Below are 12284 nucleotides of genomic sequence, written 5' to 3'. Positions count from 1 at the left end.
AAAMCACACTGGGAAATAAAACATGAGCAAAACCTGTCCCTTTTGTTAATGTAAGCTTATTTGACTTCCTGTTATGACATGCCCTCAGTTAAGTTACCTCAATAAATACCTCTGCATTTTCAAGAACCAACTTCTTTCTTGTTTCTTTATTATGAACAGCCTCATCAATATTCTTGAGTTGAGTGAATATTGGTAGAGGAGTACATGAATAATACATCTATGATGGTAAAGGCTTGTGGCTACAGTAATAAATCTTGTAACAGAAGGTGTTTAGACTAAGTAAAAGGTGTTATGCCTTGATTCTGCCTTGCACAAGATGGATCAAACACTAACAAAACTGCATTCCACCTTTAATGGTATTGTGATATAAATGCAAATGAAGGTGTGTTAAAGGAGCAGAATGTTTTTAGAGTGTAGCAAGCTCTGTAATGGTTAGTTAAATAAATATATAGAACAGATGACTAGAAATAAAGTGAGTGTCCAAGACTATCACTGCAACTGTTCCCCAAAACAGCATTCATTATTTTTACCTTGATGTGGTTTTGAGCATGAGAATTTGTAATGTTAAAGCTCACTTCGGATTTAGCAATAAAAATAATTAATCTGCATTTTGTTTGTGTGTTTGAGGCTTTTTACTATAAAAACTTGAGTAACTCTAATGTATTAGTACCATTCACAGGAATGAACCTGTGCCTGGAACATGCTTACCTGTTCATACAAATATGATAAAATCTGTATTACACCTGTGATAGTACTGATATTTCATAGCTTTAAAAATATTTTCTTGTTTTTTGTTAGCTGTTGGAACACTTACTTAATACTGCCTTGAAAAAAAAAATGTAGGCAAGCCTTTTAACAAAAATCACCTGAAGTAACATAATAATAATTAGTGGTGTCATACTTTTTTGCAGTAATTCTCCCTGACTTTATGTTTAAAAACAAAGGATACCTATCAACAGACTGTTACATTAAGAAACAAAGAAAAAAAAAAGAATTGTGTAGTGCTAGAAATAGTGTATATTTAGCTGTACTTTTAGTATGCCTTTTCAAATATCTGTAAAACATAGACATCTTGTTCAAATACATCTGTAGTTTTTTAAAAGCAAAAGATTGATTCAGAGTGTCTACATCTTGATATTTGTAAACCATACATGATTTTTCTCAAGTGGCCAAGGATTTATTTTACTAGTTTTTCTTGACCAAGAGCATAATTTTTAATATTTCATGCTGTGTTGTTATGCTTTTCAAATCTGAATTTTTGTGATGGAATAAACTCATCGATGTTTTATGACATTACCTAACATTTTATTACTTGAGAAAATTTCTGGAGATAAATTCTGTCCCCAAAGATCAATGAAATGATCTGAACCACATTCTCTTATGTAAAGCTCAGAAATGAGATAGTAGCAAGTTTCTTTCTTTAATAGTTTTCCTTCCCAACATTTCCATTCTAACAGGAAAAGTGGTAGCAATACCCCTGGGACCTCCAGTCAGCAGCATTAGGTGRATATTGGTCATTAACATCTCTCCTATTACACATTATCCTATAGAACTTCCTAGGGGATACAGTAAAGGAGACAATAAGGGGTTTTTAATTCAAGAAGCACATACTTCAAACACAAGGGTGACCTACCTACATATAGCCCCTTGTCCAGGGCTTATGTCACACTTCCCATCATTCAGGCAGAAGTTGGGTTGCAGATCACAAAYGCTGTTGCACGGCAGCCCATCAATGCTTAGGTAGCCAGGATAGCAGACGCACTCCGCTTCCCCACTCCAGCGGTTTACTAAGCATTCGGAGAACTCATTGCAGGCTTGGAATTTGCAAGGATCTGCTTGATCGCCTGAGAACAGACAAGGTAGGAAACACTAATCAGGTATAATAACCTTAATAGAGGCAAAGCACTGTCACGCTCTCACCCTGGGAAGCGGCATCTCTAATGATCTCTTAGTTACAATATTCAGCAAAAAATCCAGCATGTGTCATTCATGTGTTGCAAAGGAATTTGAAGACATGCTCATCTGTGGGGCTTTAAGATGGGTGTAAGTGGTATGGCCAAGACCACCCAGCAAGACAAAAAAAAAAAAAAAGAAAAAGAAAAAAGAAAAAACACACACACAAGTGAAAAACATTCTTTTCCTTTCTGGAACATGCAGTGCCRCTTCTGTCACCTGAGATGTTATTTTGCAAATGAGTAAAACACAGCATTCCTCCTGACTGAAAAACTAGGCGTCAACATAAGGAAGGGCAAGGTAACTTCAGGCAGCCAACGCCTACTATGAAGTGATTTGTCTTTGCAAAAAATCAGGAGACGCTTATAGCGTTTGACGCTTCTTTCTTGTATCAGGCTTATGAGTGCTAGCATACAATTAAGTGATTACTATCAAAAGATTTTTCTACACTATTTAGACCATCTTTATAACCAAGCTGTCTCTGAGAAGAACAGTTCCCGTTTGTCAATGAGTCAGCACTGTTACCCTTGTCTGTAACAAGAGATATTTTTGGGTTGCCTGTATGGTGAACTGCTGACTAATCTAGGGGCAAAAGCTTTCCCCTGTATCTGAGGAGTGAATTAAGAGGGTATAAAACTTTTTACTGCTATCAAGTCCTGAACTCAAGAATGGGGCTACAGCTGTTAACTGTGCAGATGATACCTTGTTACCTTGCAGCTACGTTGGCTGCCTCCGGTGGGAATAAGTACATGGAAAAAGCTGAAAACATGCATGACTATTATGTAGGTTTTGTAAGTATTTAGATGCAAAAGAAAAATGGGCACCACTCTACTTGCTGACCAACCTTTCCCTTCATTCTCAGTGAAAGTGCAATAGCATTACACAGAGTATTACATGAGCCAGTTGTGTGCCTGTGTTTCTCTAGGGGCCCCATGTAGTCTGCTCAGTCTGGATTATCTGTTTACTCCATAAACAGTTTTTTTGTTTTTGTTTAATTCTGAAAGACTGTCTTTCTAAACCCTACATTCTGAAGTGTAGTGGGCAATCTCTGAGGTGCTGAGATCCTAAGTTCTTAAAACAAAGTTGGTCCTAAAACCCTTGCTCTAGCAACTGCACTTCTATGCCTCCGTACCCGATTCCACGTCCAGGGAGTACTTATCAATGGCCAGATTCATGGTATGATATGCAGTGTTGCAGAAGTCTTCCAGGATCATGTACACGGCGTTGGTGACGTTCCGAGGCACAGGTTTGGCAAATTTCATTCGGCTGTTCACCACAATGCTGCCATTTCTGAAATTCAGGATTTCCAGATTCTGGAAGCCTGTTAGATTTGACTGAAGGTAGGGGACCAGCTGCAACACAGGAAACAATGACAAAAAGGGTGAATCTTTGAATCTTCTACTCAAGTCTGCTATTGCATCAAAAATCAAGGGAGTCTGAATTATTTTATCTAAATCCCACAGCAAGAATATCAAACCTGTATCGGCTATGAGAGCTGGGCCTGTTTAGCCTGGGGAAGAGAAGACTGAGGGGGGATCTTATCAATGTCTGTAAGTATCTGAAGGGAGGGTGCCAAGGGGATGGGGACAAACTCTTTTCAGTTGTCCCATCAGAAAGGACTAGAGGCAACAGGCAAAAACTGAACCACAAGAAGTTCCACCTGAACGTGAGGAGGAATTTCTTCATGGAGAGAATGACAGAGCACTGGCACAGGCTGCCCAGAGAGGTTGTGGAGTCTCCTTCTCAGGAGATATTCAAAGCCCACCTGGATGCAACTCTGTCTAACATGCTATAGGTGACCCTGCTTGAGCAGGGGGTTGGACTAGATGATCTCCAGAGGTCCCTTCCAACCCTACCCATTCTGCGATTCTGCAACTGAGGCCCATAGCGGCATCATGCCACAAGCCAGAGTACTCCACACAACTCTTAGGAGTAGATCAATTTGCAGCCAGTCTGCTGAGCTATGATATGGAAGTATAATTTACAGGATATATATGGTGATCTAAGCACCAGGCATACTCATCATCTCACAGGGCATTTACCTTCAAGCATGTTGCCTTTCCCTCTCTGTCTCTTCCAAAGTAAAATACTCATTGCAACCAGGAAATTGGGATTTCTAGGTCAAAACTGGTGCTTTATTACTTTTAAGAGACCTTGCAAGCCATTGGCTATTCAAGAGATCACCTAGTTTAGGGACAGTTTAATTCCCTAAACTGCCTCTTTCTTAGAAAAGGCTGAATGTGTGCAGAGAGGTGGCTCCCCACAGTTCCAGTCCACTCACTTCTCTTTCTGCATAGAATAAATAAAGAGCACTTAAGAAGCAAATGAAGGGAATTTCCCAGTGACTCCAGCTACACTACATGTGTTGACACCCACTGAGCATCTGGCCCCTATTGCTGAAAAGTTAAGATAATCATTTCTTCAGATTGAGAGACTACTGACTGAAGTAAAACTATTTTCTGACAGAATTTTACCATGGAGGAACATAACAACAATAACAATAAGTGTAACACCAATCTGAGTTACACTCTTCAGAATAGAGTAGACAAGTTATGGTCTGGTAATGGATATTTAGCATAGAAGTAATTCTTACCAGTTCCAAGAATCGCTGCTCTAATGCTTTATATTCAGGAGAATTTTTATTAAACAGGTCCTCTGAAAACATCATGTTGGTAACCCGAAGACTGAAGAACACCACTAGAGCTCGTGACGGGACTGGAGTACTATTGTGATTTTCATGAGTGGGCCAAGCCACACTGGCCATCTCTGTGGATTGGACATTTGTTGTGAGCTCTACGTGACTCTCAGTCATGCTCCTTCCCTCATTCAGCTCAGGAGAAGAGTGGACACTGCTCACATGATTCAGCTCCACTGAAATATCCAAGATTGTTGCTTTTTCATCTTCCAGATTTGTTGAGGTAGCCATAGATGGTGACACCACTGATCTTGTAGGAGGGAAATGGGATGGAAGCTCAACATTATCTGTTGTTACTCTCACTGTTGCATACAAGTTCATAGCAGTGCTAATGCTACCGGAAACATATGTGCCATGGTCCATATCACCCTGTCCAGTGAAGTCCTCTAAAATAGTGGTCTGATCAATAGAAGGAACTACAGTTGGTATTACTGATTCCACTTTGTGATCTACTGTCTTCTCCAGTGCTCTGTCAGTAGGCCAAATGTCAGCTGGTTTCTTTATCACTGATCCAGTAGCTTCTTGATCTGTCAAGGGTGAATCTAGGGTTTGTTGCTCTTTTGTAGAAGTATCAGTATTTACTGCGAAAGAATCTACAGTCAAAATAGTTTCTGAAGAGCTTGTGTCCAACTGGAGTATTGTAACAGCCTCAGCTACATCCAGCTGCCCTGCTGTGGATAATTCTTCCAACACTGGCCTGTCCTCATTTTGATGTTCAGTTGCTTCAGAAATAATCTTATGACCCACAATGAATTCTTCAGGCTGTTCCACACTGTGGGTCCCTGTAGACACAAGATTTTCTTCTACAGACATATCTGTACCCTGTGGTGAGACAGAGGCCTCTCCTGCTGGCATGTCTACAGAGGAATAATTCACTGAAGGCTCTAAATCAAAGGACAGTTTAACAAAAGAAGAATCATACTTGGCCTCTCTTCCCATTTGTGTAGAATATTCCATAGATGATGGCTCTCCTGTCTGTAACAGAGGTACAGGCTGAGTTGTAGTCTCTGGAAAGACAAACATTTCAGACTCATCCAAGAAGTCTTCCCCTATATTGGTATTGGTCATACCTTCATTCTCATTTGCTGAAGGATCATCATCTAATTTCTTCCCGGAGTTAAGAATATAATCTAAAATCAGGCCTTCAGGAATATCTTCAGTTCTGATTAACAGAGACTCATTGTCATCATCAAGCCAGCTGTCAGGACCAGGGTAGAAAACTGGTTCCAGTGTTGCTACTCCCCAGGGCAAAGTATTTGATTCCATTTCTTTTCCTGAACCATCAAAAGCTGAACCAGACCCATCATCATTTATAATTCTATCTCCAAGGTACACATCCGTTTTACTTTCTATAGGTTCTGCTTCTAAGGGAAAAGGAACTTCTTTCACAGACTCAGAGTCTGCATTATTATTGCCTGTAGCACCACCCTTAGCTACTTCTTCCTTCTCAGCAGATACTGTTCCTTCAGTATTAGTCTCTGTGACTGATGAAGAGGCCATTGTTGGTGCAGAAAGCAGAGGAACTACATGATCATCTGTGGATGAAGGTTTCTTTGGCACAAGGTGAGAAGGGACACTTGAAGGCAGAAAAGAATCTTCAGATAGTCCAGTATCTTCAAATCCTAAAAATCAGTTTTCAGTTAGTTTTTATGCAAAAAAAAATGCCAAAATCATTTCATTTTATTGTCCACAGATCTATTTTCAGCATATTTCCCATGATACATACTGGCCATTTTATATCACAGTCAGAAGAACCCCTGCTGATCTCTCTATTTTTGATTCTAATATTCTGCAGGCTAAGTCAAGACTGCAGAATAAGCAATACAGCATTAGCTGTGTTGTACATCCTTAGGCTAATTAGTCTACTTCAGAGATCAGTTACCTCTACACAGCATCACTCAGACATGCCTATATGAAAATCACTATGTGAAAATATTTCTGTGCAATTAAACAGGGGATAAGCAGGTATTATTACCTGTTACAAACATTTTATTGTAACATCTTGTTCTTGGGTACATGGCACACAGGAAAGGTAAAAAAAAAAAAAAAAAAAAAAAAAAAAAATCCTATAGAAAGGTATCCCATTTTTAGACCTAAGTCATCATTTTAGTGAATTATACCTTTGGTGAGTATCAGGAAATACTGGCATCCAGAATTAAGCTTTAGTCAATGGCATTAACTTACCATCTAAAGAGTCCGGGACTGAAAGCCATTCCAGAGAGTCCACAGAATCATGCTCTAATACTGATGGAGTCTGATTCCCTTCCTCTAAATTCAGCCCATCGGGCAAAGAAGTGACATCAGCCTCTGGGGAGAGTGGAGCTTCAGGTGTCAAACTGACCTCAGAGTCCAGATCTTCAGGCTTTGGTCGGATTTCATTATCATTGGACTGTTCACTACCTAAAGTGAGATCTGGTTTGGTGAAGTCGAACGGCAAGGTATTGGTGGCAGTTGATTCATCTGCTGAAGGCCATTCAGCCACAAAGGCGTTATCCTGAAACATAAAATCGTAACTTCTATTACAGGGGAAGCATTGGCCATCTGCATGGGGGTGAACATATAAGGCTGTAAATCATCAGCCCGCAGCAAAATCGAGTTCTGCTGCCTTTGTGAGGACGTGATGCGTAGTGGCAAGACATGCCAAACYGGGAGTTTTAGCAAAGATACTCTGTGCTAATAATGTACAATCACGTAAAAYGTACATGTAAAATGTATGTCACTGGTGACCCGCATTTCAAGTCCAGCCATGTCCATTAAAAAGGGAAAACAGCTATAGAGATGCTTTGGAGTGCAGCTTCAGTTGCAGTCTTGAGAGGTTTACCATGTATACCACATCACCTTTCCTTTTCTTTACTGAAAAATGAATCTMTCAATTTCTAATTAAATAAATATTTTATGCACACAGTAGTACCTTCCTACGGCCTGAAGGGGTCTTACCTGCCATTATTTATCAGCTACATAATTAATACAATAATTATGATATTATTATAATTTCTAGGATAAGTAAAACCGCTTAGAAACTGAACATGAATGTATGCGTACCCTCTTGTGATTTATTTCTATCTTCCAGTACGTGGGAATAAGAAATCAAGAAGRAAACAAAAACCATAACATAAAGAAGCTTAGAACATAGAATGACTTCAATCTCAATTCTAAGAGACGTGTAGAAAGAAAACTATCAGTATTGATGAATAACAAAGAGCGTACATAATGAATCTGTGAATTGCTTGAACTGTGAAAAATGAATTTGTTTTTAAATCCCTCTCCAGTTTGCATACCATTTACTTTCTACCATATACACCAATCATTATTTGGTGTACAATTAGAATACTAGCACATTGTATATGTCTTAACATTAATCTATTCACAGTGTCTGAAGAGGTATGTATATTGGTAAAAATCAATGAAGAGATTAAGTTCTTTGACTAAGACTGCAAAAGGAAGCTAACTGCTTAAAACTCAGGAGTTCCAGCGCTTTGCACAGACACCTGCCCAGATGCCTATGCTCTGCAGTAACCTGATGTGGACAAAAAGCCCTTGAGGTATGAAAAACTGCCATATAACCTGCCATATAACCTAGAGAAGCATTTTACTAAAAACTAACCAACTGTTGATGGTGACCATAAAGTTAAGTTGGCTGAGGTTCCAAAAATACTTATTCCAGCTCAAAAATCAATACTGATTTAACCACTCCTGTGGCTCACTGTTCCTGTCTAAACTATCTTTGACTTTACTAGCATGAATAATCAGAACAAGTTTAAATATTTTTCAGATTTAAATTTTGCTTCTGCCTGAAACATACRAGTGAGTTAAATTTTCAACTCCATTCAAGCTGCATTTGAACTACTTTGAAATAAGTCAATTAAGGTATTTTTCTTCAATTATCTGTCCACCTGTATTGCTCATGTTTTTATAGCCAGTCATTATTCCATCACAGTCTTCTCACATTATAGCATTTATGTGGTAATGATTAATTGAAAAGTACATACACCATATATACACATGTGCTCCAGCAATTATCTTTTTGGCAAAATCGACCACTATAAATAAACCTGTGAAAAAAGTTATTGTGCAAGATTAGAAAGAAATGGCACATATAAATTCTGTAAAGAATGAATAAGGACTAGCAGCAATAGCTTCTCAATACAGTTTTTTACGTGAGCATTTAGTTGCCAGGAATTACACTTCATCATTTATTTTAATGTGGATAGATGTTCCTATGACAACTAACGTTATTCAAAGATTCTTGTTACAGTTCAATATATTATATTAACAAGTTTAATATTGTATTGGCAAGTTTGGTTCTTGCTAATGTCTTTTGAAAGGCTTACAAATATGACAGATGACTGCATCTGCAACACAAAACCCCACAAACTCCCTGATTTTCCAGTTTCTGCTGCCAGAAAGACATTGTATTCAATAATCCAATGCATTCTACCTGCTAAAACTCAACAGGAAAAAAGGTACAGATTTCAAATATTATACTTGATTTTTTTTCTTTCTTTTTCTTTTATTTCTCTCTTTTTTTTAAGAGAATTGTAAAACTCAAAGAGAAGAATTAACGGTTAGTTGATGCCATCTCCTAGTGATTAAATCGTGAAGTCACAAGAGTACCATGTTATGCCATGACCCTGTAAGATAATACAAATCCAACCTCTAGAATAGAATCAGGCTAAGAAAAACAACAACAAAACTCTTTTCATAGGCAACAGTTCTACTTAATAGTATCTACTTGAATCATAAAGGATAGACCGTGCATCTATGCAAACAATCACGATTAATCATTTCAGTCTTGTGTATTGTTTGTCTCTAACCAAAGATTTTCTTAAATGTATCCAAAATTATTCCCCCCAATTATCTGTGTATTGTAGATTGTACATAGCTGCTTTTTGGATATATTTAGTATCTTTAATTTTTATATAACCAGATATTTTGATTGAAGATGTAAATGACATGATATTATTCATAGTTCATGATTAGAAAAAAAGTAAATTCCAGTAATATTTCTTCTACAAACTAGCCCCTAAAACTTGTTTAAGATCAACTACCATGGCAAAACTGCCTCACTTATGAAATCTCTTTGCGTGCCTATCTGTTAAAGCATTCACATAAAGAATGTAAAGATGGCAGAATCCTTTGTCTTACTAAAATGACTTTATGCAACATTAGAATCTAGTTATATAGCTCTAGTAAATAGAAAGCCCTACCTGAAAACTAATTCAAGTTCATGCTTATCCATAAAATGTGTACCCATTTATGACAAAACCATGTGAATTTGCATTTTAGACTCTATTAGTTAGTTTTAAAAACTCATGGGACACTGGCATGAGCATAAAGGGACTGTTACAACAAGAATCTTTGCTTCTATAAGGATTTTAGGAATTGGTCTGAAATTTAGTGTCTGTGATTACAACGTATGTCCAGGTGCATCTGGGTTTTGTGGCATGAACTGATCTCATTTCTTCTTGGAGGGCACACACTTGTGTTACACAACAGAAGGCAGTGCAGAAATCTACTGGATGAATCCTTAAGCCCAGACAGTGATCTACTGTACAGAAACTCTGGCTGTCAGCAGAACTAATTAAYTCAGTCTCAGCATCGCTGGCTCAGTAGCCCCTGCATTGGTATCTCTGCTGACAGCTCCACTACATTGCACAGGCATGTTCAGAGGTGCTAAGTCTCCTGACCAGTGGGGAACTTCACCTTTGGAATGATTCAGGACACAAAGGAATCAGATGAGATAATCTATGTATTTTAAAAGAAAAGAAAAAAGAAACCACTAGCTAATATTTTTCTGTGTTTCCTTTGTTGACACTAAGGGGATGGATATCATTTAAGAAGTGAACTAAGAACTTCTAGTGAAAGCAATACAGTAACAAAAGAAGCACAGGAATCTTACCCTTTTGTGTCATCTCTTCTAACAGCCAGCTTTACTCCTTACATCTATTTCTCTGTTTCCAAAGAAAGGTGGTCTTATGGGGAGAATCATGCCTCCTTAGAGCAATTTATGACATAAACATTACGAGAAACATCGTACTGCCATGTAATATAAAATGACCATAGAAAACTGCTGTGCATCAGATACATAAATTATCAAAAGATTTCACCAGCAACCTTTTACTCCACTATATAATGTGTCTTCATGACTACTCATTCTCTATGATAGAGAACCTCTGGGTAATTCATCTTGCTGAATTAAGCTGCATTAATACGTTTGAAGGACACATAGCAAATTAAAAGACKACTGCTCCAAAGCACACTCACATCAAACTCCGGGCGCTCCAGCACAATAGGATGCTCAGTAATCCAGGATGGGTCTTCTGCTGCAGGCTGTGCAATTTCCTTCACTGCAAAAATAAAAAATACAAGAAATCTGAAGATTGCACTAGCAGTGTGAGGAAGTTGAAGACTGACTGAAAAAAAAATCCTTTCTTGTCTCAGATTTGCTAGTAGGATCTTCTCAGAAGGTTTGCCAGAGAGATTTTGTTTCTGGAAGTTCCCCCAGATCACTCACAGGAAGTGCAAAGGAAAGCTGGAAACAAGCTGGAAACAGCACTCCTCCACCAACTGTGCAAGGATCTCTTGAATAGAGAGGCTAAATTTAATGGATTAGTRGTGGAATCTTACTGCTAATGACTTGACCTGGTTTACATCAAAGCAAAACAAACTACAACCCATTAGTTTTCCTTTGTTTTTAATTATTCAGAAGGCAGCTGAATAATTCACCTGTTCCTGAGAATTATCTTACAAGGCCTCAGCTGTATAGCCCACTGATATGTCTTAAATAATACTCACTATTAATAAGTTGGAGAGAGTTAGGATCCAAAGTCAAGGAAGCATTTTCAAGCAAGGCATTTTTCTGGAGGACTTCAGCAATATAATCTTGAAAATCACTGATGGTATAAACAACTGTTGGATTATCCTCTATGCCCATAAAGGAGTTGTCCTCCACCTTGTTGAAATGAAGGTTAATCAGGTCCCAGGTCACATTGCTGATGGCTTTTCCATCAAATGTAACAGCATAGTGGACTTCCACTCCACTTTGGTTTTACRAAGGGAAAGAGAACACAGATTAGAATGCAAGGTCCTCAAGGTATAGCAAAAGCTAGCTTATTTATTTAAGAACCTACATCAGCATCCTTTCTTAAAATAAAAATACAATACTTTGAAATGTTCAAACACAAAAAAAAATGAATTCAAAACAAAGACAAAAACAACTTAATTCTTTTTTCACTTGTGCTTTCTGCCTGTGCTTTCCACCACTGCGAAGATCCTTGTAACAAAGTTCTCCAAGAAAAGGCTAGCAGAACATGGCATCTGGTCTGGTCATAATATTATATTTCTACTTGTGAGTAGTAGAAATACCACAAGGAGAGCAAAATGTGGGCTTTCTGCCAGTATTATTAATGGGGCTACCAAGATACAATAGTGTGAATAATGATTTTAGGATCATGGCAATGATGGGGATAGCTGTGAGGTAAGAAAACAACATGGAAAACAGATATAAATATATAATAGCAAGTGGGAACCTTGATCACTCTAAGTGTGCAGTGTCAATCTGCTTGAAATAATGCTTTTGATAGCACTAAAATGATACTTAATATAGCTTGTAGTCTGGAAAAATATTCGCAATTAC

General features: G+C 38.1%; 1 protein-coding gene across 1 annotated transcript in view; it reads right to left on the bottom strand.

The window, feature by feature from the left end:
* IMPG2 (interphotoreceptor matrix proteoglycan 2) overlaps window positions 1–12284 on the bottom strand; it is a 52929-nt gene that overhangs the window by 2674 nt on the left and 37971 nt on the right. The window contains exons 12-17 of the mRNA XM_085318950.1: window positions 11444–11688; window positions 10913–10995; window positions 6833–7142; window positions 4547–6270; window positions 3086–3305; window positions 1634–1844 (exon numbers count right to left, since the gene is read on the bottom strand). Coding sequence (XP_085175076.1) covers window positions 1634–1844; window positions 3086–3305; window positions 4547–6270; window positions 6833–7142; window positions 10913–10995; window positions 11444–11688 — 2793 coding nt within the window. The remainder of the gene's footprint in view (window positions 1–1633; window positions 1845–3085; window positions 3306–4546; window positions 6271–6832; window positions 7143–10912; window positions 10996–11443; window positions 11689–12284) is intronic.

Source organism: Rhea americana, unplaced genomic scaffold (genome assembly GCF_003343005.1).
Source record: "Rhea americana isolate MKP2758 unplaced genomic scaffold, rheAme1 scaffold_118, whole genome shotgun sequence".
In the NCBI taxonomy this organism is placed as follows: domain Eukaryota; kingdom Metazoa; phylum Chordata; class Aves; order Rheiformes; family Rheidae; genus Rhea; species Rhea americana.
The sequence above is the reverse complement of the archived record's forward strand: the minus strand, read 5'-3'. Positions and strand labels throughout refer to the sequence as shown.